This window comes from Carassius auratus, chromosome 48 (genome assembly GCF_003368295.1).
Source record: "Carassius auratus strain Wakin chromosome 48, ASM336829v1, whole genome shotgun sequence".
Taxonomy (NCBI): domain Eukaryota; kingdom Metazoa; phylum Chordata; class Actinopteri; order Cypriniformes; family Cyprinidae; genus Carassius; species Carassius auratus.
The window spans coordinates 1355557-1382537 of record NC_039290.1 but is presented as its reverse complement, the minus strand read 5'-3'; the positions used below and the strand labels follow the sequence as shown (position 1 = coordinate 1382537).

Below are 26981 nucleotides of genomic sequence, written 5' to 3'. Positions count from 1 at the left end.
ATAATTTTTCTATCTTTCATAGAGAGGATGTTGAAGCAAGATCTGTTCTATTTCCTATGACAACTTTGCTTAAAAGTATTATTATTATACTTCTAAATGTCTGCATATTTGATATTAGCTCTCCATCCCAGTCAGTGTTTTTTTCTCCAGATCTTAAGCTTTTTTTGTGAATTAATAATGTAGACATGTCAGAGTTAAGGACATTTTAAAGCTTTAGGGGATATATATATATATATATTCACACTTCAGTATTTAATGTTTTGTGTTTGTTTTTGTCAGGATCGAAAGCTGACCAAAGCGGAGCAGCAGCGTTTTAAAGAGGAGGCTGAAATGCTGAAAGGTCTACAGCATCCCAATATTGTGCGTTTCTATGACTCCTGGGAGTCTGTTCTTAGAGGCAAGAAGTGCATTGTCCTGGTGACTGAGCTCATGACCTCAGGAACGCTCAAAACGTGTGTATCTTTACGTTTTAGACTTTATTTAATGGTTTTCATAGTTTTTTTTTTTTACATTTTAAATAAATAATACACCTATATAAATTTGTAGCAATATTTGTTTGAAAAATTGCAATAGATTAGTATAATAGCTGTAAGTGATTAATGTGTTGCATTAGCCATAGCCATATCAGTTTTTGATCAAATCTGTAAATCTGTCTTAATATGTGGGCGACTTAAAATATTTTTTTGCTGCTGTATGATGCAAAATGTTACTCTCTTAGTTTTTGGCCCATTCAGGCTGTTGCTGTTAAAATTCGTACATTTTATCATCATGAGGTTAGGGTGAAAACCTCTTCCTGCTTTTCTCTGCTTTAGGTACCTTAAGCGCTTTAAAGTGATGAAGCCCAAGGTTCTACGCAGCTGGTGCAGGCAAATCCTAAAGGGTCTACAGTTCCTACACACCCGCACGCCACCCATTGTGCACCGTGATCTCAAGTGTGACAATATCTTCATCACGGGCCCGACCGGTTCAGTAAAGATTGGTGACCTAGGCCTTGCCACCCTCATGCGGACATCGTTTGCCAAAAGTGTGATAGGTCTGTAACTTTCATTCAGTTTCATGTGTGTAGTAAAAGATGTTCTTGAATATGTGATTGACCTCAAAACTCTTTATAGCCTTCTGGTTAAATGCTTGTCCTGAATAGTGTCTGTCAAGAATCCAAGAAAAGGTCTGTTCTTGCTTCCTCAGTCGTTTTTGGCTTAATTTATCGTTTTATCGTTATCGTAAATCGTTTTAATCTTAATTTGTATTGCCACACTGGAGAACACTAAAAGACACTGTTCACTGTTCCACATTATTGACAGCAATGTGTGCGCACACAAAAACATCAATACCTAGTTATTTAAAAAAAAAAAAAATAATAAAATATATATATATATATATATATATATATATATATATATATATATATATATATATATATATATATTAGGGGTGTAACGGTTCACAAAATTCACGGTTCGGTTCGATACGATACACTGATGTCACGGTTCGGTTCGGTTCGGTTCGATACGTTTTAGATACAGCAAAATGTAAAAACATCTCAACTTTTCAGAATGCCGCAAGCGCACCGCGGGTCATGTGACAAGAACCAACCAATCAGCTTCATCCTTTCCCGTAACAAGGTTGAGAGCTCAGCCAAGATGAAGGAACAGCTGATCATAGTTGTATATGGATTGCAATTTTGAAATAAATTTAGTAGCAGAGCTACTGCAAGCGATTTTTAGAGCTGCAAATCCATTTATCCTTCGCTGAAATTTCCGCGTCTCATGGAGAGAGCACGTCATTGTTGCTTAGCAAAGACAGACGCCTCATGAGCGCTTCTGCCCGAGCGCTTTGGAAAGGAGGAGAAAGACGTGCTTAGCGTTTTCCACGCGTTTTTAGGCACGATATGTGAACGGCCCCTAAGGCGCTCGCTCACTCAGCACGCGCTGAAGGCTCGTTGCAAAATGTCTAATGCATTTAACAGACCAGAAATATAAGATCCTAAAATAACCAACAGGTCTGGTGTTTGGGTTGGATTCCCTGTAAGCTATAGTGTCTAAATGCTGCAGGGATAGTTTGCTGCGTGCATGTTTCTCCTTTTTTTCGTCTTTTCCCAGATAGTACTGACGCATATATCCCAGATATTCCCGCTGGGTTTTTTTTTTTTTTTTTTTTTTTTTTTTTTTTTTTTTTTGTATTCCCGCTGGTGTACCCTGTCATGTTGCAGATGCAACATACCGTTGTTTTTTTATCCACCACTCTCTTGCCATCACCATTATAGCTTAAAGGGAATCCAAAGTGCACCCAAACACCAGACCCGTTGGAGGATCTTCTCATTTCTAGTCTGTTAAACGCATTGGCTATTTTGCAACGAGCCTTCAGCGCGTACTGAGTGAGCGAGCGCCTGCTGAGTAGCCTAACATAAACATATAAGATGGTGTTTTTTTCTTCTTCGGGAGTGTCAGGGGCGTTGCCTGTTACGTTGTTTGGGTTATTGGGCTACCTTGTTGAACGCATATCATTATATTTCTATCTCTCTCTTTTTTTTTTTTTTTTTCAAATATAATTAATTACTCCAACGAACCGTTCGGTATACATAATGCGTACCGCGTACCGAACCGAAAGCGTCGTACCGAACGGTTCAATACGAATACGCGTATCGTTACACCCCTAATATATATATATATATATATATATATATATATATATATATATATATATATATATATATATATATATATATATATATATATATATATATATATATTTGCTGAGAGGAAAGTTAGCATGGCAGATTTCAAATTAGTTCAAACATAAAAGGGAAGCAGAACATCTATCTATAATACTGTTCTCTTTAATAAGGTAAACCTGAAAGCTTGTAGCAGCAGCATAATTGGAAATTATATAATTATTGCAATTCTTAATAATGTAGAGGATTCTGCAAAGTGTCTCATGATTAGCATGATCTGTGAGAGCACTAGGGTGCTGCATGGATGATGATTTCTGCTTGCATTGGCTGAAATCCTTCATTAGAATCTCAGAAGTTTTGAGATCAAGCCAGAATAAGGGATACAGTTGGTTTAGGGTTTTTTTAAATGCTTCACATGTCATATACGTGTGATTTGCAATCTGAGATAAATTGTTTGAACATGTTGCCCTTGTGATATGTTAAAAAACACATATTGTTGGTGTACATTTATAGGCTTCAGACTTCAAGGTTATTGCGATAATAAAGTTTTAATTAATTTAATTTTAATTTAACTACTTGCACATTGATTGGCTTGTGTCAAGGAGAAAAGAAGAAATGAGTTTAACAGACTTTAGTTTTTACAATAGCAAAAGATGATAAAGATGTCAAAAGAGACAGGATGTCAAATGGATGTTGCATTGATTTCTCAGGTACACCAGAGTTCATGGCCCCAGAGATGTACGAGGAGCACTATGACGAGTCAGTGGATGTCTATGCCTTTGGCATGTGCATGCTAGAAATGGCTACCTCAGAGTACCCATATTCAGAATGCCAAAATGCTGCACAGATCTACCGCAAAGTCACTAGTGTGAGTTTTTTATGAATATCAATTTGTAGATTATTATTGGGTGAATTCACTAAATTATGTTGAGCATTTATTCTGACACTTGGTGTAATCCAGTGTGCGTTTAGCATTTTAAAGAGCCAGTTCAGATCCCCAGATTACAGTGATGCTACAGTGCTGTACACGCTAAGTAAAGTATTGCATATTGCGGTAGTCCACAATTTGACACTCAAAACCAGCCTGTACTTTTGGGAAATGACCCATTCAAATTGTTTAGCAAAGATGTTTAGGCATATGCAAATAAATGTACCTGTCAATTAGTTTAAAGAATTTAGTGAATTTAATGAATTCACCCTTTTTATCTTTTATTATAACTTTAAATCAGTATGGACATGACATCCAGGTGTTTTGTGAATCATGGCGGGGATTCACACTATTTTCTCTCTGCGCAGGGTATCAAGCCTGCCAGTTTTGACAAAGTAAATGACCCTGAGGTAAAAGAAATCATTGAGTGCTGTATTCGCCAAAACCAATTAGAGCGGTAAGCACATAAACAGTGGGAGTTCTTCTGTAAGTGAAGAGAGAATGCAAAGTCATCTAAATTCTTTCTTTTCACCCTCAGGCTCTCAGTGAAAGACCTTCTTAATCATGCCTTCTTTGCGGAGGACACCGGTGTGCGTGTGGAGCTTGCTGAAGAAGATACAGGCTGCATAGACTGCCTCGCCCTGCGCATCTGGGTAGAAGACCCAAAGAAACTCAAAGGCAAGCACAAAGACAACGAGGCCATCGAGTTCAGCTACGACTTGGAGAATGATAGTGCTGAAGAGGTCGCACTAGAGATGGTAAGAAACGTATAAATCTATAAATTCATTTTTTAAAGGAAAAGTTCACCCAAAAATGTCATTACTGTAGCAAGTCAAGTCACCTTTATTTATATAGCGCTTTAAACAAAATACATTGCGTCAAAGCAACTGAACAACATTCATTGGGAAAACAGTGTGTCAATAATGCAAAATTATAGAATTCATTGAATTCAGTGATGTCATCTCGGTTCAGTTTAAATAGCATTTATTTGCAATCAAGTCAACGATATCGCTGTAGATGAAGTGACCCCAACTAAGCACTAACCTGTTTATAAAACAATTTTTCTCTATTAAAAATTCTTTATCAAGTCATACAGGTTTGGAATAACATGAGGGCGAGTAAATAATGACAGATTTTTCATTTTTGGGTGAACTATCCCTTTTAGACATAATTTCTGTTCTCCCTTCTATTGATCTTTTATCCTTTTTACTCATGCTGCAATTCTATTGCCTCTTTATAGGTGAAGTCTGGTTTTTTCCATGAAAGTGATGCTAAGGTGGTGGGCAAGTCCATCAGAGACAGGGTGACTCTAATTAAGAAGTCCCGTGAAAGGCGGCAACAGCAGCTCCTCCAGCAGCAGCAGCAACAACAACAACAGCAAAGTCTGGATGAGCGCCGTGACTCCTCGGTCTTAACCTCCTCCTTTTCTTATGTCCAGCCTTCTGGCACCAACTCCTCACAAGTCACAGGAGCTGCTGCAGCTGCTGGGGGTCAGGGCGAAGCAGAGGAGCTTCCGGAAGTGGACCAACATGTCCAACAACAAGGCACTGCATTGGGCCTCACAGGTGCACAATTCAGTATGAATCACAATTTATGAATAGGATCTAACAGGCACTTTTAGCAAATATTCTATGTAATTTTGATTTGGCATTCTGCTTTTCCATATTCAGAGGGTGAGAGTCTTCCTGTTGTCAGTGGCCAAAGCCAAGCTTTTTCTGTACCCGAGACAGGGAACCAATGTGCTCATGCTCAAACCAGCTACCCCACTGGCACATCTGTAAGTACTTTTATTTCAGAAAACGGTTTCATACTTTGTTCATAAACTTTTTATCTATACACCCCCAGCTGCTGAGACACCACCTTTCTTGCTCATTTGAAACCTTTGATGTTCAGTACAAAAAAATTAATCATTTTGTGTGAATATACACTTTGGTCGGATAAGAAGTGTTTCTTTATTTAGGGAGTGAAAGGAGCAGGGGTTATGTCTCACCCCCAGCTGCTCCCTATTGGTCAGAGCGGAGGGGTTCCAAATGTGCCTGTTGGCCAAAATGGAGGGGTATCTGGGATATCCATGGGCCAAAGTGGTGGTGGGGCTCCTAATATTCCAGTGGCACAGACTTTCATTCAGCCAGTCACTATGGCATCACAGGTCCCATTAAGTGTGCCTCAACAATATTCCCAGGTGAATGTCTCCCTTGTGTCGAGCTATACTTTGTGTTTTTCCTATTCTCTTGGTCCACTCTTGCACTGGACATGGCAATTGATATCTAAAACAAATCAATCCAGGGAGACTTGATACACTCAGTGCCAAATCTTATTTAAGTGGAATATGTTGAGGGACTGCTAGAGTATTTCATCCCTCATATTTTGGGACTTTTGTCAGTTGCAGTAACTTTATATGCCATTTATTGTCAGTAAACATATGTAGACAAGGCACTCTATTACTGAAATACTGAATTGAATTTCCACTCAGGAATCTCTCTGTGCAGTCTGTGACTTTGATTTAGGTCAAGTGCTGAGTTACATGATGTTCATTGACCTATATTGTAATGTTAGGTTCAGAGAACACTTTTTGTTGAATTCTACTGCAAAATTTAGTTCATTTATAAGCTGAACCATATGAGCTGGTAATTGTTGTAAAACCAAGCAAAATTTTATTTAAATGCTGTATTCAATCCTTGAATTATAATTATATTGTAGTACCGGTTGTTGTCATAAAAATCTATGGTTTTAGGTAGTAAGACATTTGTCAAAAAATACAATAAGTATACAGAGGAGTTCCAGTATTTAAAGGAAAGCTACAGTGTTTACAGAATGGACGTAAATTTCTTGAAACATTCAGACATTTCTGAATTAAGGCCTATTCACATTAGGAGTAAAACAACAAATCAAAACAAATAATTGACTGCATAAAGTACAATTTGGGGTTTTCAAACTCTCAGAAAAGTTTGCATAGCTAATCAAAACTGCAGTGGACATTCAAAAAAAAAAAAAAATGTTATATATAAAATTGTATTCCATGTGAATAGGCCTTTAGGGTACAGCTTTAGTGGTGGACTGGGCTGACACAAACACCATATTTAATGGCCTTCATTTTTGGAATACAGCTACCTCTTAATCAAAAAACAGCATTGATCGTAGGCTCAACACAGTGTAGAAATAACCTAATGACTCCACATGCTGAATCTTGTTTCATATCTTTTGCTTTCCATAATATCTTGTTTCCTTTGGATGATTAATGATCTGCACTAATGCTTACTCTTGCTCTCTCTTTTTGTCTCTCCCACCACTACTTACTCCTCCACACCATGCTCTGGCCTATCCAACCTTCCCAAATAATATCCCACCAGCCCCTTCCACCATACTCAACAGATGTTACATCCTCGCAAATGTTACAATCCAGACCCACTGACGTCTCCACCCCCCATAGTTCTGTTGTACAGTCACAGTCATACATCCCCCCAGCATCATCCCAGGCACCCATGACTGTCCACACATCCTCCATCCCAGCTGGAGAACCTATAGCATCAGCAGGCAACATAATACCACCTATGCAGACCCAAACTATTATTGCTCCTGTGCAACCCACTGATTTTTTGCCCCAGCAAACTACAGTTCAGACGCAACAGCAGGTGATGTCAGAATTGCCCGGAACGGTGCAACTGAAGATTCAGCACCAGACAGTATTGTTGCCACAGCAAACAGATCATGTTCAACAAATGGCGGTTTTGTTACAACAGCCACAGCATGTAGAACAACCCCAGGTGGTTCTGCAGGAACAGCCAACACATTCCAGTGCATCTCAGCAGCCATATATCCCATTGCCACAGCAGAAACAGCAAACAATGACCAACCCACAGCAAAGTGATCTACATCAGCAGGTGTACATACAGCAACCTGCAAGCAAACCCCAACAGCAAGTTGTGATACAGCAGCAAGTTCAGCAGCATCGGGCATCAGTACAACAACCCCCAGTGGAACAATATCAACATCAGACTCAGCAACAACAGGCACAGCAAGTTTATTTGCAACAAATGGCTGAATCGCAAGAGCAGAACATGGTAAAGACCTTTGTACAACAGCCGCCTGTACTTCAAACAATCCAGCAGCCATTACAATTGATGGAGCAACAACAACAGCAACTTCTGATCAGGCAACAAATGGAGCAGCAACAGAAGGCTGTTTTGCAAAATCAAATGGAGAAACAACAGCAAGTTTATATTCAGTCACCGCAGCAGCAACAAGTTGAACAGAAACAAATTCTTCTGCAGCAACAACAAAACTTGGCAGTACAGCAACAGATCGAGCAACAGCAGCAAGCTTTACAGCAACAAAAGCAAATTGAACAGCAGCAAAAGGCCATTTTACAGCAACAGGTGGAACAGCAAATACAACAGCAACAGGCTTTGTTTCAACAGCAGCAACTGGAGCAACAGCAAGCATTATTGCAACAGCAGCAGCATGAACAGCAACAGGCTCTTCTGCAGCAACAACAATTGGAACAGCAAGCTTTGCTACAACAACAGCAGCAACTCCAGTTCAAGCAGCAACAAGCTATTTTACATCAGCAACAATTAGAACAGCAACAGCAGGCTTTGTTTAAACAGCATCAACAACAACAGTTGGAGCAACAGCAAGCTCTTTTACAACATCAGCAGCAACAAGCACTCATTCAGCAGCAGCAACAGTTAGAGCAAAAAGTACTGCTACAGCTGCAACAGCAGCAACAAATCGAACAGCAACAAACCATATTACACCAGCAACAGCCGCAACTACAGAAGCCGACAGATCAACAATTGCAACCGCAGACAGAGCAGCAACATCAGACATTGATACAACAAAGAGAGTCACAGATGCATCAACATCTTCTGATGCAACAACACCAGATCGAATTACAGCGACAACAAGCCGAAAAACAACTGCAACAAGCTTTATTGCAGCAACAGCATTTTGACCAACATGGTACTCTGGCAGATCACATCGGGCAACAGCAAGCAACCCTAGGGAAAGCACAGCCTACGGAGACGGCCCAGCAGATTAGCCAAATGCAGCACTCTCAACAAATGATGCCCCCACAACCTCAGCCCCATCTTGCTCAACAACAAACTGAACAGCAACATGTCTTTATTCAGCAGCAACAAGCTGTCGTCCCACAGGCATTGCACAGACCATCTCTGGTAGAGTTACATGTTCCAACCCCTGTTCAAGCAGTACCAAAAATGGTTAGCGCTCAAATACCTAGTCAATTACCAGCCCCAGTACTCATCCAGCAACAGGTACCACCACAGATCTCAGCTCAACCTTCAGCACAAGTTCAGATCCAAAATCAAGGGGAGCCTGCGATTTATGGTCAGATACCCTTGAAGGCTCAAAGTCATCCTGCACCGCAGTCAATGGGAGGCCATATTGCAGGCCAGCTGCAAGTTCCACAACCAACCCAACAAATCACATCTCCAACACAGGTTCCTACACCACAACCCATTCATTCTTTTGTCCCAACTCCAACACAATTGGTCTCACAAGGGCAAACTCTTGCATCCCAATCTCAGTTTGTTCCACCTCAAGCTGCAGCTTCTCTCCAGTGCCAATCTGTAGTAGGGTCAACTAATCCTGCACCTCTTGTGCATGCTACAGTGCCGGCTGCTTCTACACTTCTACCAACACAATATGTTCAAGCACCTGTTGCTTCTCAAACCATCCAGTCTGTTCAGCTAGACCTCACACAATCTGTGAAACAACAATATGAGCAAGCAGTACTGTCTCCTGTGTCACTTGCACCTACCATCAACCCAATGGCCACCTTATCAACACAATGCTATTTACAACAGACAAACCAATCTCAAATGCAGGCCCAGGCTCCCCCAGTTATCCAAGCTCAGCAACAACCAGTCAGTGTGGCCTCAATGCAGCCCATGCCTCCAGTGCAACCTCAGGCTACACAACAGTATGAGCCGCAGCTGCCTCAAGCCCACCATGTGCAGCAACAGCAACCCCTCCACCATCAGCATCAGGCCCAACCTGTGCATCATCCTCTGCCACTGAATGCTGTCCTACCACAAGATCTCCACCAACAACCTAGTCAGCCACAACCTGTAATCCAACATATGCTCCCGATTCACATTGCACTCAGTCAGGTACCTCAGACAAAGGCTAGAACAGTACCTCTGTACAGTCAGGTAGTCTCGGGTCCACCACCCTCCCCACAGAACCAGCAGAAACCAACCATTCCTGCTCAAACGCACACGCAGTCCCACATAGAGGCTACTGGGAGTTTTGACCAGCCTCCTACCTTTATTCCATCACAGATCCCCCCAAGTCCATCTCATGCTTCCCTACAGCCCTCTGCCACACTCCAAGCCCAACAACCAGCTATCCCAGTTTCAGAAATTCCTGTCACAGTGGAGGCACAGCTAACTCAGACAAGGCCTGCTGACATGATCCCTGCTTCCCCTCCTGCTGTCAGTGCTTCACAGTCCAGTGACTGTAATGGATCTGTGTTGCCCACCACCTCACTGGCAGAAAGCGACACTGCATTGCTGGGCATTGCTCAGGTACAAAAGCAAATTAAAATCAGTTTCAGATATACAGTGTTGCACCATAGCAGTGAACATTTTTGACCAGTGAATATGGCAATATATAAAAGTGACCCTTTTAAGTGCATGTGTGGATTCTGCAGAACATGTTAATAAGGGTAGTAGGCATACAAACATTGATCTCTTTTAACTCTATTAACCTGAGATGCAAGACCCACAACTTTAACACTTCTTAACACCTGCAAAACCAAAGTTCAATTTGCAAAAATCAGACTTACAATTTAATCTTAATAGTGTTTATTTTTATTTATTTTTTTTGGTTTCCACATTCTCTGCCATTATTCTTATGTATTTTTTAATGTATTTTTTTTATTTGTATAACTTATTACATATTTGAAATTTTCTCTTTTGTTTTCTTTTTGTTTTTCTGTTGGTATGTGGTCGTTCTTGTGTATTTGTTTGTTTGTCTTTCCTCTGGCTTAACAGGAGAGCCTCAATCAGTCGGCCAATAGGGGTTCTTCATCAGGGTAAGCAGTTGCGTGTATTCTTATTTGACTTTTTTTTTCTTATTTGAATTTTTGTAATACATTTAACAAGATTGGTTTGACATCTTTTATAAATCTAGCTCTGCTCCTGCCAATGGAGATGAGGCCCAATCAATGTGGGCCAGTGGAAAACTAGATAAGGTAAAATCTCAGAGGAGATCATCCTGTCAAAAAGCTGAAAAAACTCACTTTCAACTGAGCATGTTGCAGGTATGTAAATGACAATATTCATAATATTTTCTGCACTTCACTTTTTATTCCAATAAATTGAATCCTATTATAAACATCTACTCTGTGTTGTAGGTCTCAGGCACAGGGGACAACATGGTAGAGTGTCAGCTGGAGACTCACAGCAACAAGATGGTCACATTCAAGTTTGACATTGAAGGAGATGCACCAGAGGACATTGCAGATTATATGGTGAAATGTGTTCAGCAGCTAGAACGATTCATTTGTTTTTTGAGAAAATTAAAATAATTTTTGTCTACGCTAGTTAATTTCTTAACAATGTGTTTTGTGTAGGTGGAGGAGGATTTTGTTCTTGAGCCGGAGAAAGAGAAATTTGTTGAGGAGCTGAGAACTATAGTGAAGAAAGCTCAAGGAATACTGAGCACTCACTCACAGGTCTTTCATTCACAACTCTATTGTTGGAAATTGTCATTTTTTTCTGTTTTTTTTTTTTCTTTATGAAAGATAAAGTATTGTTTTTTAATGTATTTTGATGAATAGAAAGTTTAAAATGGAATTTTGTAAGGTCAATTTAATGAATCTTTGCTGAATAAAAGTATTAATTACTTAAAAACTAGTGTATGTTTGGTTTATTTATAATCTAATTTTGTATTTGTCTCAGACTGGGTCCTTAGAGCAACTCCATGTGAGCACCCCATCCAGTGCAACAAGTGAGTTTAACAATCTGATCTTCTCACTAATAAAGCAGAAGAATAATGTAAAGGGTTAAAGTTGGGAAAGGTTAACTTTGCATTAACTTTGTAACTTCTATATCTTTTTATCTTGATCAAGATAAAATGTTTAGCACCCAAGACCTGTTGATTTTTACACTGTTATTACAGGTAGTAGTAAAATAAATAATTCTGTGCTATTCTCCCATTTGCCAAAGTGGATTCAGCCCCTCAGTCTTCCCCAGTGGGTCGCTGGCGATTCTTCATTAACCAAACTATTCGCCATCGTGACTCACACTCCAACCAGGGAGCTTCTACTCCCCCTCCAGTGGGAGAGACCCGAGTCCCCAAGTCCACAGAAACAGAGAAAGGTAGAGATGCACATTACTTTCGGCCTGGAATGAAATTTGAAATTGAAATCACCTACAGTATGTAATCCAAACTAGAAATGGATTGAGAACATTCATTCTGTTAGCTTTCTATTAAAATAGAGATATAGTGACGATAATTAATATGAATAATGATTATCTTGACAACTATTGAATATTCTACTCTCTGTCTAATGTATTATCAGATCATGAGAACCCTCAGCGCTCAGAGTCTTTTCCTGGGATAGCAACTTCCCCAAGTTCTTCACTGTCTGCATCCTCTCCTCCAATCTCTACTGTGTCAGCTCCTGCATCCATGTCAGCTTTGGTTATTGCTGCCCAAAAAGACTTAACACCCGCTACCTTGCCAACAGCAGAGCAACTCTCCTCTGCTACCCTGACTGCAGGCCCAATACCTGTCATGGCCTCCAGCACCTCTGCTGCTCCTTTCCCTGCAGTCGCGACCCTCATTGGCTCCAGCGTGGACCAAGGAAAAGCTGCAGTTAAAGGTGAGGGTGAACAGACCCCCTCTACCTTATCTATTTATGGGACTCATTCAGCATCGCTAATGAGCCACGCTGATCCTTCACCGCAACTTGTACCACAAACCCAGATTGCACCCTTGCAGGCACCAGATGTACTTCAACAAACCCAGGCACTACAGTCAGCAATGGCCACCACTGAACAAGCTCAGAAACAGCCAGTGTCCCAAGTCGCTCCACAGCCACCAATACTCCAGCCTAGTGAGTCAAAAACACTATCACAGCCAATGCCAATGGAGACGGCACCTTCGCAGGGAGGTCTTTCAGCTGCCCAAGTTCAGCAGGTTCCTCACCAACAAGTACCAATTGAAACTCAACAGCCGGCAATGCAACACGCTGCTTTCTTACAGCAACACAGCCTTCAAACAGCCACTGCTGAGCAGATCCAACAGCACAAGGTAGAACAGAATATGTCTCAAGAAACCACAGCGATACTGACCATGCATCTACAGCATGGCCTCCAAACCCAGGATCCCTCAACATTTCCATTTCAACCAGTGATCCCACAGCAGCTTCCCGCTGAGCAAACGCAGATGTTATTTCAGCAGGTACCGCATGATATGGTGCCTATGACACAAACAGCAGTGCCTCCGGCTGTACAGAAGCAAGCGTCTATCCAGCAGTCGGAGTCTGAGCTGTCCACAGGTGAAGACACCGTCAGCCACTCCGCCCCACCCCATCCCTCTTCGGACACGTCTCTCCCACCCCTGCCGCTGTCTGATACGGCTCCCCCTGCCCTCTCCCACACTTTCACACCCTCTCCAGCCCAGCCCTCCTCGGTAGCGGAGTCAGACAGTGAAGGCCCACCCAAAATTGAGTTTGTGGACAACCGGATCAAGACATTGGATGAGAAGCTGAGGACTCTTCTGTATCAGGAACACAGTGGTAGTGGGGCAGCCCTGGGAAGTGGCTCCACCAGCGGCTCTGCTCCTGCCCCCAGCTCCACCTCGGGATCTGCTGTGGCCTCCACCGGAGTGGACGAGTTTTCAGAGCCCCCCAACACATTCTCCGCTCCTCCTGCAACTTCTTCAGACACCTCCCCTCACTCCACCTCTTCCACCACGTCCTCCACCACCCCTCGCTCTTCCTCTACCTCTCCGGATGGAGAGCGGGAGAGAGCAGGTGAGGAGGAGACGATCCCGTCTGCTGTGCAACATCAGCCTGCCTCATCCTTCTCCGCTACATCCCCTCCTTGCTCTCTCGTTTCCCCTCCACAGGAGCCTGCATCCCCAAAAGTACCCAGTGAATCATTCATAAGTGTAAGTAGGGTGTGTTTATCTCACTAAAAACAGATAAATGACATGATGCTATTTTATTTAAAAACCAATTAAATTACACCTCTTCTATAATAATTGTTTTTTTTATGTCTACAATAAAATTCATTTAGTTTTCCTTTTTGTGCAGGAGGATAAAGTAGAAAATGTAAGGGGGGAAAAACAGTTCATTAAAATAATAAAGTTTGTAGATAACAAATGTTATGACTTTTTCCTATACATTTTTTTTTATGACAAGACAAAGACTGGGTTAGTTCAGGATGTAAAATGTGATTTTTGGAGTGACTCCTCTAAAACTTAATATTATTTTATTCAAGATTCTAAAAAATTAACTTAATATAACTTAATATATATCTCACATGACTTGTTTAGAGTCATTCAGTATAACTTTTCTTGAAAACAGTATAAATGTTTCAAAAATTATGGTGTAATTTATTTAAGATTAGTTTCAGGCATTTCTCCGCACTTCTTAAATTTGTTTCCCTCCTCTTGTTCACGTGTGATGTCCAGGCTCCCCCTTCCCTCACTGAAAGCTCCACTCCTGGAGATGTTCTGTTGCCTTCCTCTTCTCAGCCGCCGGTCCCCCTGTGGCCTGGACAACAGCAGCAGCAGCACTATGAAGGAGGTGGATATTTTGGCCTAAACCTGACATGTCCTAGTATCAGAAATCCTGTTAGCAAGAAATCCTGGACTCGCAAATTCAAAAGCTGGGCATGCAAACTGCGCCACTCCGCCAGCTTGTTCAAGAAGCCCAGAGTCCAGCAAGGTAGTGTTCGCAGGAAGCGCGCAAGAGAGAGCGAGTGAGGGGTGTGGGTGGGCACTGACCTAAAACAAATGCTTAGGTTAAATATAATGTAGCCAAATGAATGTAGCTGACTCTTACCTTGCTAGATAGGGATTTCTTAATTGGTAAAAATACTGTTAGAATTAATAATTAATTATTAATCCTAATAGTTCTTCCGTGGAGACATGGTTGTTGCTGTGTTTAGTCTGTACTGAAATCATTACATCACCTAGCCATACATTTTTCTTGCCATTATTTTTGTTTTAAGTGAATTGCTCTGCTGTACATTAACATTTGTGTTGTAGCCTCCTTTTCGTTTTGTCTGCATGGGTTACCCAGGGGTAAGAACAGAGGAGTGTAGAAAGGGGAGAGAATCTAGATGAAGAGGGATGACCCTTGTGCCTCGCACCTGGATCTGAGTCTCCAGTCCCACCGTATGCAGTGCAGTATTGCAGTGCCTGCGCCCCTCACCTTCCTGCACCCTGCTTCACTCACCCAGAGCACCTGCAATCGCAAAATAGCACATTTGTTTACAAGCGACATGGGCCAGAGTGTGAAGTTTGCACCTGTTCATTTTATTATTTGTTTAGTAAATGAAGAGGCATGAAACTAGATACCACAATACATATTATTAATAGGTTTCTGACCGTTCTAATGCAAAAATAACAGCTGTTTTTAATATAAAGAAATTAATCTGGCCACATTACATTTTAGAATTGACATTTTATGCACCATTAACACCGAAGCTTTAGCAAGTAAGTCATTTTAGTGTCTATTTTTCAGATAAAGATTTTTTATTTCTCCCAGAGCTTTAGATCAGTGGTTCTCAATTCCAGTACTTACATACCACCGCTCGGCATATATTGCATACATCTTTTATTTAACACAGACGCAGAAAAAACTTACTAGAGAACTGTGACATAAAGTACCTCTATAAATAAATAATATTTAAAGCGCACTTTAATGCCTTTTGAATGGAACATATACAGTTCCTTTGAATTGGGATCAGAATGGGGTAGAATATCCTACAATGTCCACTTTGCAGTGCACTTACAGAACAAACGTCTGAAGTGATAAGAGATGCATGCAAAATGTGCAGAGCGGTGGTATGCGAGGAGTGGAAGTGAGAACCACTGCTTTAGATAATATCCTGTTCTTTCCAACCTGGGTAGATTTTTTGCATGTCCATGGGTATGTTTGGAATAGAGTACTAGCATACTGCTGTCCTTGAAAAAGTAGCATGTGAAATGATTCAAAGTATGCCCTGATAAATTTTAAATAGTTATTCTTTTATATCTAATTGTAATATTTTATTAACAATAAAAATAAATGTTTCTTGAACATTAAATCAGCATAGTAGAAAACTAGTAGATAGTATTTTTGAAAGAATTATATTTTTCTGAAGGATTGTGTGACACTGAAGACTGGAGTAATGACTTAAATGACTTAAATTCTGCTTTCATCAGAGGAATATATCACATTTCAAAATAAATTAAATTAGATACATTGTAATAATATTTCATGATTTTACTGTATTGTTTTTGTAAAATAAATGCTGCCTTGTAAATCTTATAGACCCTCAACTTTTCAGTGGCACCTCAAAATTAAATTCTCTAAATTTGTAGTAAAAAATGGCAGTCTAATCATGCGTGAGAAAAACATGAATGTGTTAAAAGGTAATAAAATAGTTATTGATTTTATTTAATTCCATAAAAACTGGACATTTGCATTCTGTGCACAGTATATATACATAGATATTTAAGTAGTCACCAAAATGTGCTGCATACAAACAGAGCACACTAAAAGGAATACTGTATCAATTACTTGTACTAATTTATCTGGACGTTCCATGAATAATAAACATTTGCATACAGTGCAATATATATATATATATATATATATATATATATATATATATATATATATATATATATATATATATATATATATATATATATATATATATATATATATATATATATATTTGGTATGAGTAATACGGCAGTATGCCATTCCTAACATACCCTAAATGTAATAAACTGTAGCATCAATCCAAAACAACAGAGCAATAGTTTTCAGCAGTTTAAGTCTGACAGACTGTACATTTCCCGCATGTGTATCAGTGTATATGTGTTTTGTGTATCATGAAAAGCACATTAAGACCATCATCAACTAGAAATAGACCCTGGAATGTTTTTGTATACACACTCTGAACACACAGTAGATGTAGATAATTCACACATGCTGACTGGTATCACTGTTGCACTCCAGACAGTGATATTAGAAGCTGACAGATGAATGCAATCGTGTGAGTGTGGATGGATGGGGGCATATTACTTGTGTTTATTATTCTCTAATGTTTTAGAAGTTGTACTGCAGAGTGAACTGTGTTTTACTGTTTGTTAAAACTGCTCCCTGCCACCCTTCCCCACACCCGTTCCCCATCACACTCTTCATCCACTCAGCATGACGTTTGAGATGATAACCATATTCACATTCATGTCCACTGACTGCCAGTAATTTGCCATGCTGACTCTAATCTTACCATGTGAACATGCATGGATGCAAAGACCTCTTGTGTACTTGAGTTATTAATGCCACCTTTCTGTGTCTGTGGTATCTCTTGTGTTTGTCTTGTCTTTTTTGTGTGCTTATTTGTTTTCTTTTTCAATATCAAATACACTATTTTCTTTATGTTCTCTTTTCATTTTACTGTTGTCGTTGTCTTCCCTCGCCTTTGCATCTCTCTCTCTCTTTATTCTTTCTGATAAGATGGCAACTTGAGCCAGGGGATGAAGGAGGAGAGGGAGGCATGTACAAATGACCAACCCTGCTCACGCAGAGGCCGTTTCCAGGTACTGCCATTATTCACTAAGTATTCTCCTTTCCAGTAGCTTGTCAGAAATGAAGAACTTTAAATATAGAGACAAAGCCATATTCTCTGTATGTGTGATTTTTGTTGGTGGGGAAATTAGATGACTGTGATTTTTTTTTCACCAACTGACAAATGTGGATTTTTAGTTCTTGTGATAATTAAAATCAAATCATGTACATTAAGTGTCGAATTTATGTATATTGTTATGCAGACAAAAAGAATGATGGGAAATAGTGAAGTCACACACATCTGTCTCCTTTACACCAGCTAAATGAGTAGTGTTTTCTGGATAGTTTCATCAATATACAAAATATGCATAAACGTATTTGTAGCAACCACATTAATAATTACAAATCTAGATTGCCTACAGTAGATGCAGAATCTAGATGCTGATTTGGTGTACAAGAAACATTTCTAATTATCGGTGTTGGAAATACTGGAATTATTGGTTATATTTATAAACTATCAATTTTAAACATACATTTTTTAGGATTTTGTAGAAAGAGTTTTGTAAAAGCAGTGTATATAAAAGCAATAATAATTTGCTTTCGCCATGATTGTTTTAATTACTCTTCTTGTGATTATAGTTGACACATATAATTTAAACTTGAAGTGAAGTATCAGCTGTTCCCATTCTCTTTTCTCATAGGTGATTCCAGTGTCCCAGTCTGCAGAGCCCCTTCCAACACAGGAAGCTGCACCAAGCGAAGGGATCACACAAAGAAAAGTTGGGCGTTTCTCAGTCTCCCAGGCCAAACAGAGTGAGGAGCATTTGACGGACAGCTCCCCCGTTTCACCTGACCTTGAGCGTGAGAGGAGAAAATCTAAAGGAAAAGATGCTACAGCACCCAGAAGTCATGCACACTTGCCTCAGGGCAGCAGTGACGATGAGAGCGAGGTGGAGGATGAAGATTTGAGGAGAGAACTGCACAAGCTGAGAGAGAAGTGAGAGAAGTTATTCTATTCTGTAGTGCTGTTTGTCTTTTCCTCTCTTCTCATACTGATGCTTCCTCTCTTTTATATTTGTAGACACATCAAAGAGGTGGTGTCCCTGCAGGCACAGCAGAACAGAGAGCTGCAGGATTTGTACAAGCAGCTCCGCTCTCTTAAAGACCACAGACTGCCTCTGTCCATGACGCTGCCACGGACCTCTCCTCTGCCCACCGCACCCCTTGCCATCTCCCCGCGTAGACCCCGACCCGCCAAAGCCAGGCTTCGGCCCCGACCCCACTCTCACATGGATAACAACGGAGTCACACACCAAGGTAATAGTACTGCTATATTAGAGAGAGAGAGAGTTATGAATAAGCAAAACCCCATCACTGACCGCTAATAGAGGTACTAAAGCTTTAGAACATAATCAAAATAATAAAACACTACTGTTCAAAAGTTAAAGATCAGTGAATGCATACTTGCTGAATAAAAATATTAATTAGCTTAAAGGGGGGGGTGAAATGCTCGTTTTCACTCAATATCCTGTTAATCTTGAGTACCTATAGAGTAGTACTGCATCCTTCATAAATCCAAAAAGTCTTTAGTTTTATTATATTCATAAGAGAAAGATAGCCGTACCGATTTTTCCCAGAAAAACACGACCGGCTGGAGGCGTGACGTGTGGGCAGAGCTAAAGAATCACGAGCGCCAGTAGGCTTTTGCGTTGAGAGCATGTGGAAGCTGTGACATTACCGTGAAGAAAAAACATCATCCAAAACAAACCATGGCTTACAGTCAGATTCAGCCGTTTATTTATGATCCAGAATCAGATCCAGAGGCTGAAACTGAACGAGAGCAGCAGCAGCAACGACTCACTCCGAGCGGGGCTAGAACCCGGGTCTCTGGCATGAGAGGGGACGCACTAACAAGGAGGCAGAGATATTTGAAGCAGTTTTACTCACCGGCTGCAGTTCCAACACACGATCGTGACCCTTTTTCCTTGGGATTGCATCATCCTTAAGAAATAAACGATACGCAAATCCGGCGTCAAACTGGCCGTTGTTTGTAAAACAAGCATCTTCGAAATGCAGGGAACAAACAAAAACACTTGCACAACTCGGTTGATGCTCTGTAAAAATAAACTCCATCCACTGGTCCCTTAATGCTGTTTTTTTTTTTTTTTTGGTAATCTGTGCAGGGTTGTCTTGCCCTGGCAACCAAAAACACACTCCTTTTGTGACTTTTCGCGACGCTCTCGCTCTGATCAGTGAATCGCTCTGATCAGTGAAATGTCTGTGCTGCTCAGCCTCGCTATACTGGAGCGCGCGCTCTTCCGGCAGAAGTGCGTCAGGACCCATATAAGGAAATTCCGCTCCATCTAACGTCACACAGAGCCATACTCGAAAAAAACTTTCCGAAACTTGTGACAAACCGGAAGGAGTATTTTGGGAACAAAAATACTCCTTCAAATGTACAACTTAATTTTTGAAACTTTGTCCATGTTTAGCATGGGAATCCAACTCTTTAACAGTGTAAAAAAAACTCAGTATGCATGAAATAGCATTTCACCCCCCCTTTAAAAAAAAAAAAAGAAATAAAGACTTATTCAGCAAGAATGCATTTAATTGACCAAAAGTTAGTTATTTTATTTAAAATAAATGCTTTTCTTTAAAATTTTCTATTTATTAAGGAATCCTGGTTTCCACAAATATATTACGTAACACAACTGTTTCTTCAGCACCAAATCAGCATGTCAGAATGATTTCTGAAGGACCATGTGGCACTAAAGACTGTAATTGCTGCTAAAAATTCAGCTTTGCCATCACATGAATAAATTCCATTTAAAAAAAATATTAAAAAAGAAAAAAAGAAAAAAAAAGTTATTTTAAATTGGATCTTGGTGTATTGTCATCAAATAAATAATAAATCAAATAAATGCAGCCTTGGAAAGCATACGAGACTTCTTTCAAAAATGTTTAAAAAAAATGTTTAACAATTCCCTAATCACTGAGAATTAATCTGAGGAATGGCATTTTTATTTAACAGTTGTCTCATTTTTGTTTTCAGACCAGAGTCCTTCAGCCCAGGGTTCTGCCAATAGAAAGAGCACATTCACAGATGAGCTGCATAAGCTTGTTGATGAGTGGTCAAAAGAAGCAGTTTGCCCAGTCCAGCCCAAGCCTTCACTGAATCAAATCAAACAGATCCAACAAGTGCAGGAGTTTGGCGGATGGGGCCAGACCACTGAGGTAAAGCATACATGAACCAAATCTCTCAAACGTGCATATGTAGACTAGCCCATATGGGTTCAAATATTTTTCTGTTATATACAGTGCTGTTCAAAAGCTGTGCGAAATTATGCAGGCTAAAAAAGTCCATTGTCTATTGTTAATAGTGTGGTGATTTATAAAGCATGGCTCACACAGAAGTTCTTTCAAACCAGGCATCAAAGAATTTGTGGTACCAAAATTGAACTCGTTGCGAAATCAGATTGCATGCATTTCTATTGAAATTACTGAATTTTGCCCATGAAAATGTACTGAACAATGGTAATCATAACTGCACCTTAAGACCACTAGTGAAAAGTGCTTGCTAGAAATCATGCAGCAATAATGTAAACTGTGCTTAGATTCACAGGGTGATCCTCTCTCCCCATTTATAACAGTATGAAAGTACATAACTGTAAAAAGATATTGTGTGCATAACATCATGCTTGTTTAGCCTTTTTATAAAAGACACCCAGGAGTGAGTAGCACACCATGAAGAATCAACAACAAACCACCGAAAAATCTTTAATTTCACAGCAACATGACAACTAAACCTGTGGAATCTAAATAATAACAGAACATTTCCCACTAGAGGCAATTTAAAGTCTGACAGTGATTTGAAAGGTGATGGCTGAAAGCTGGTGCTGTAAATGAGATGAATGCTGTGCTGAATGTTTAATATGCATATAACGCTCTCAGTGATTTGAGAAAATGTACCATTGCCAGTGTACTTGTAATTTTCAATCAAACGTTTCCAAAACAAAACCTAATGAAACACATATGGATGCAAGGGCTGGGCAATGAGGTTGTCCATTGGCCTGAAGAGCTTCAATTCTCTCCAGCAACCGTGTCACTCTCATGAAACGATCATAGCAAGTGACAAAATGTTCTATGATCCAGACAAAATCAAGTCCTGCCCTACATTTGATATGCTCTTTAAGTTTTAAGTCAAATAAGTTTAAAGATTTGTTTGTGTCATTTCAGTTAATATATTTAGTTACCGTTATTATATTTATAGATTTATAGTTAGTATTAGTTAACTACAATATATATATATATATATATATACACGCACAATCTCAATCTTTTGGAATCATCTGTATTAATCGTTATTTGTAATAATAAAACTCAAATGTAAATAATGTGTCTATCTTGCAGACAACAGCTTCATCGGGTTGGTTTTCCGGAGCCCCTTTGACTGCTCCAGTATCAGTCAGCATGTCTACGATGGCTCCTTCCCCGTATAGTACCATCAGTGAACAAACTCAGCCGCCTCCAACGCAATTTCCCATCGCTCCTCTATCACAGCAGAACATGCATCTGCAACCTGCCCTGCACCTCCAGCCCCTGCGGTACAGCCCATCTCCCCTGCACCCGCAGCAGGTCCCAATCCTGTCAGGATCCCAGCCCCCGGTGCCCAGTGCACCTTCCCTCATGACTGCAGCGGGGCCTCCGCTGCCCCCCACCACCAGCATCACAGCCGCCTCTGCCCCCACCGCCAATCAAGACGCCGTCTTCTGCTCTAGCTCCTCCTCGTCATGCTCCTCTTCCTCCTGCTCCACCTCCGTTCTGCCTCCCAGTGCCAAACATCACCCCAAACACTCCACATCCACCCTTCCTTTAGGACAGCAGTGAGAAGATGGACACCGCTGTACATCTTGTACAGGAAGGACACTAGTATCAAGCAGTTGCGTGTTGGTGTGTGTGGGTATGGGGGTGTATAAATACTGTAGTGTGTTTGTGTGAGCGTGCGTTTGTGTTGCATTTTTTCAAAACATATCCTCTGTGTGTTTCTGCACCATCAAGTTTTCTATCTGACTTAGTTGGGTCCTAAACTTCCCCTATATAGAGACATTTTTGACATGAGGTGATCCTCTTTGTTTTTATTTATCAGTGGATTTTAAAAAGTGCAATTAGTAACTGATATTTAAATCCATCTTTTCTGTGTTGTTGTGACATGGATCTGTATAGCTTAAACGAAATATTTTTTTATATATATACGCACAGAAAAGACAACAACAACCAGACGTCAGCAGCGACGCACCATCTTTATAGAGCACAACAGATTCAGCCGGCGGCGGGATCGATCGCATGTTCCAACGCAGAGCATGGTAACCTTGCAACCATCATCGTAGCTACGAAAACAATCGCTGTGCACGGATAAGGCATGCTCCTCATGTATTATATTTTATGATGAAAAAAAAAAAAACGTAGCGTTTTAGATTTAGCCGAGATTTTTTTCTAGAGTAACAAATAGCCATTGACTAATTCCTTTCAAGATCCTGCAATTGATTCTGAAAAAAAATATATATTCATTTGGTTTCAAATGAAACTAGCTAATGTGATTGCAGTATTTTCCTCTCTGTTTTAGCAGACATTCAAGGTTTACACTATTAACATTATTCCCATGGTGAAGAGTGCAAGACTAGGCGGCTGTTTGGACAGCTCAAGTGAAGTAAATGCAGCTTGTTCTTGTTCTTGTGTATTTTTGCACAGTCCCGTATGAACGTGCTTCCGTGCACACCGAACTGTGATCTGTAAACTGTGAGTTTGCGTTTAGTGAATGCAAAACGCTGGCAAAAAGATGTATTCCTCATCGGATCTGACATCAGATACTACTCTGGTGGAAAATGTTATATATACATATACATAACTGCCGAGCAAATTAATGATTGAGAAAACATCCAGAAATTGGTTTCCTTTCTACAGTGTATTTTTCCTGACCATAAAGCTTTTATGTGATTCAGCTAGACCAAGATATCAGAGGCCAGCCTTTAAATCAGCAGCTACGCAACTCTGTTGTACAGCCGGACCACTAAAGATTTATAAAGTGGTTGTCAGACTGCATCCTCCACTGACTGTGTTCTTTAATGTTTTGTTGGAAAAAGTAACGGAAGGTTGGTATGAATGAGGCAACCTGCTTTTTTCAACAAGTGGGTGAGAGAAATAGGGTGGAATGTATTGTGTAAAGCGCACAGGGAATGAGGGTCCGGTTTGTGTTGTGAAGCTTTTTGAATCGTGCTAATGCTTGAACTTGTGGATGTTACAAAAAGAGGTCAACATGACCGCTGCCAACAGAGGGTTGTGATCATTCAGTTTCCAGTATTTCATGTCATTTTCCTAAAGACAAGACCCACCTCTTCGCAGTAAACCAACAGTACAGCAGTGGTGAGTATAAAGGCTGTTGGGTGTAAGAAAACTCAAAACATTATCTATTTGATCCGTACAAATGGGAAATGTAAAGATAACCCTCTGCTGAAGTGTTACCAACATGTAATCTAAAAAGAAAGCATTATTTTTGTATTTGAAGGGTTTTAAAAAATAATTAAAATTGTGTACTGATCAGTGTTGAGAAAGCTGTGATACACAGGTCCTAAAACAGTTCCTCGAGTTCCCCCGGCTTCCAACTTTACCCCAAATGTTTGTTTAAAGATTACAGCATGATATACATTTTTTTTTTTTTTTTTAGAGGGGATTTAATTCAGTGCAAGTCATTTGGAATATTAGAAGCCAAATCATTTCTACAGTGGAGGTGATGTGTGGGTAAAGCTGTACAGTAAAACCAGGGGGAACACAGAATTACTTTACTCACCACCAATAATTAAAAGGTTATTTAAGTGAAAATAATCTATAGAGGACTAAACTTATTGCTGGTGATTTAGCTATTGTAAATTATAACTAATTCAACTGTTGATTCTATTTATGTTTTGTAACTAATCAAAAATAAACATCACATGTTAAACATCAAGGTGATATGCGTATTTTTTGGTTACATCAAAGCACATGTTTTGTAAGTTAAATTTTTTTTAACAGTTATATTGTAAAATATTCCTAAAATAACTGATTCCATTTTATTTAAAAATATAATGTAACCCTGTTATTGTAAAGCTGTTTTTCCAGCAGTCATTACTCAAGATCCTTCACAAATCAGTCTAATATGCTAATTTGCTGCTAACGAGATACATTTATCGATATCCATGTTGCAAACCGTTTGTGCTGCTTGATATTAATTATTCATATTACTATTTGATGCATTGAACCTTAAAAAATAGCATTTATTTTATCTTGGAGAAATATATTTACTGTCACTTTTTATTTTAGATAATGGGTCTTTGCTAAATAAAAGTATTAATTTCTTTAAAAATCCTACCGATCTCAAATTTCTGAACGGTAGTTTATTTGCTCGCAACATACAGTGACTGTAATATTCCGTTATACCGGTAGAGGTCTCAAAAGTGTCCTGATAGGAGAACAGAGAGTATGTGTTCTTAACTGTATACAATCACAACATGACAAGAACAGTTCGACAAAGATAATTTAGGCCACCAATGCAAAGACAAAAAGTACATGTCCCGCTGACTTTTAAATAAGAAACATGTCAGCCAGAATTCTAGAAAGCTGAAAATAAGCACTAAGAAAAGTAGAATCAGCCAGTTGCTGCCATCATAACTGTAAATGCATGTATAATGAAGCGTGATCTTGAGCATTTGCTCTTCTCTCAGATGTGAGTGTTTACTACTGTACAGTGGACATTCTGTTGAGATCAGGCATGTTCTGCTGCGGGTTCAGAAGTCACCAAACCCCTTGACAATGTGCCTATTGTGATAGCTCGGTCTGTAAGCATCAATGGGGGATTAAGCAGTGGACATAGCATGAGGACAATAATGCTCTTCACTGAACAAGAAACCCATGCAAGACCCTCTGCGGATGACGACCCTCTCATGAAACTCTGCGAGACTCTGACAAGAGCATGACTGAAGTTTTTGTGTGATACCTGTTTTACCACTCAACCCTCTATAATTAGCATAACTAAATGCCCTGAAGGAAGCTATTTAGTGGGTATGCAAATAATTCCTTAAATAGGGAGGGGAACGTTTCTGTCCACTAGAATATATTAGTGTCTTATTTACTTTTTTCACATGTTGAAAGGTAAATTTACCATAATTTATAAATAAATAAATTTCTGAAAAAGCTAAATTTGTAGAATTCTAATAGCCTAATGTGAATTCAAAATGTCAATTTTTATTAAAAAAAACGGTAAAATCAGAGCAAATTAATTGAACCATATTATAGTCTTATAAACTAATGCAAATAGCCTACCACGGTATCGTATTTTCTATCACACGCAGTAGCTACAGCAAGTTTTCATCACGACATGAATAACGACCGATGAGAAGAAAAAAAAACTAAACTGACCAATCAGAGTGGACATGTTATATATTATAATAATATAATATATAATAACATAATATACAAAATTATTTTAAAAGTGGGGGAGGCTGTCATGGACAGAGGTAATGAATGTGTTTTAGTCTGTTTTTATACAGTCTCTATGCTATGGTTTTAGTGCTGGCTCCTTGGCTGGTTTAGGTCTGTCATGGATAAATAAAGATGACAATAAAACCCAGTAGGTGGCAGCAAAACCCTGTTTTGATAAATTATTTATTGAATCATTCAAATCAAACGATTCGTTCAAAAGACGTTCAACGAGTGAAACGATTCCATATGGACCGTTGAATCACTGGCTGACATTATTCATTCGAAAACAGATTAATTCACAGAATGAAACACTGCATTGCTATACGTAAGGAATAATTGACGACGGGCGTCAATTATTCGCTTATACTATGGTTTCCACACCTCAAGACATCGATCAGATTATATATTTGAAAGCTATTCGTCCGGTTTTTGTACTTAAATCGCTATTGTGAGTGTTTCTTCGCATTTATTGGGCTAACTTTAGTTCCAAAACGTAATTTTAAAGCTGGTACTGGAGGCTTGAGCTGTTGATAGCATTCTAATGCAGTTATTACTTAAGTTATTAGACAGAGATAGAAAGAGAGAGAGTTTGTGTGAACTTAACTTACCTCTTTGCGTCTCTAAACAGCGCCGTCTCTTCGCTAGTGAGAAATGTCATGTGTGGCCTGTATAGTCTAACTGATTAAATCGTCAGGGCAGCACTGACAACACCTTTTTGTGAAAACTACGTTCGCCGTGCGTTTCCCAGAAAATAATTGCACGCCTCAGAACGTTCGTCAGCCAATCAGATTCAAGCATTCAACGGCCCCGTAGTAAAAACTGTTGTATACAATTATTAACAAATTTATATGCTGATAATCAAAAAAGTACATTGCTTGTGGAATTAATATAAAGCATAAAAACTCATAAATACATGTTTTTTTTTCATTGCTTGAAATATAAGGGCATTCTGAATGCATTACATTGGATTTCATCGCGCAGTGAATGCGTCTGGACTTTTAAGATGTGTTTTTGTTTGTTTTCTTGTCATACTTTTTTGTTGACATACTCGTCTTCCCTCCTATCGTCTCTCAGTCCTTCAAAGTCACAAATTCAGCACAATG

General features: G+C 39.6%; 1 protein-coding gene across 1 annotated transcript; it reads left to right on the top strand.

Annotated features, from left to right (window-relative positions):
• The first annotated feature begins 278 nt into the window (after nucleotides 1-278).
• LOC113065448 (serine/threonine-protein kinase WNK2-like) lies at nucleotides 279-24367 on the top strand. The gene is made up of 22 exons (XM_026236689.1): nucleotides 279-452; nucleotides 813-1033; nucleotides 3382-3539; nucleotides 3968-4056; nucleotides 4138-4357; nucleotides 4840-5164; nucleotides 5270-5376; nucleotides 5560-5781; nucleotides 6950-10150; nucleotides 10619-10659; nucleotides 10758-10887; nucleotides 10981-11097; nucleotides 11200-11301; nucleotides 11528-11576; nucleotides 11795-11947; nucleotides 12151-13745; nucleotides 14271-14526; nucleotides 17317-17399; nucleotides 18069-18364; nucleotides 18449-18684; nucleotides 20420-20601; nucleotides 21778-24367. The coding sequence occupies exons 1-22, from the start codon at nucleotides 331-333 to the stop codon at nucleotides 22252-22254; spliced, it is 8382 nt and encodes a 2793-aa protein (XP_026092474.1). The 5' UTR covers nucleotides 279-330; the 3' UTR covers nucleotides 22255-24367.
• The last annotated feature ends 2614 nt before the right edge of the window (nucleotides 24368-26981 follow it).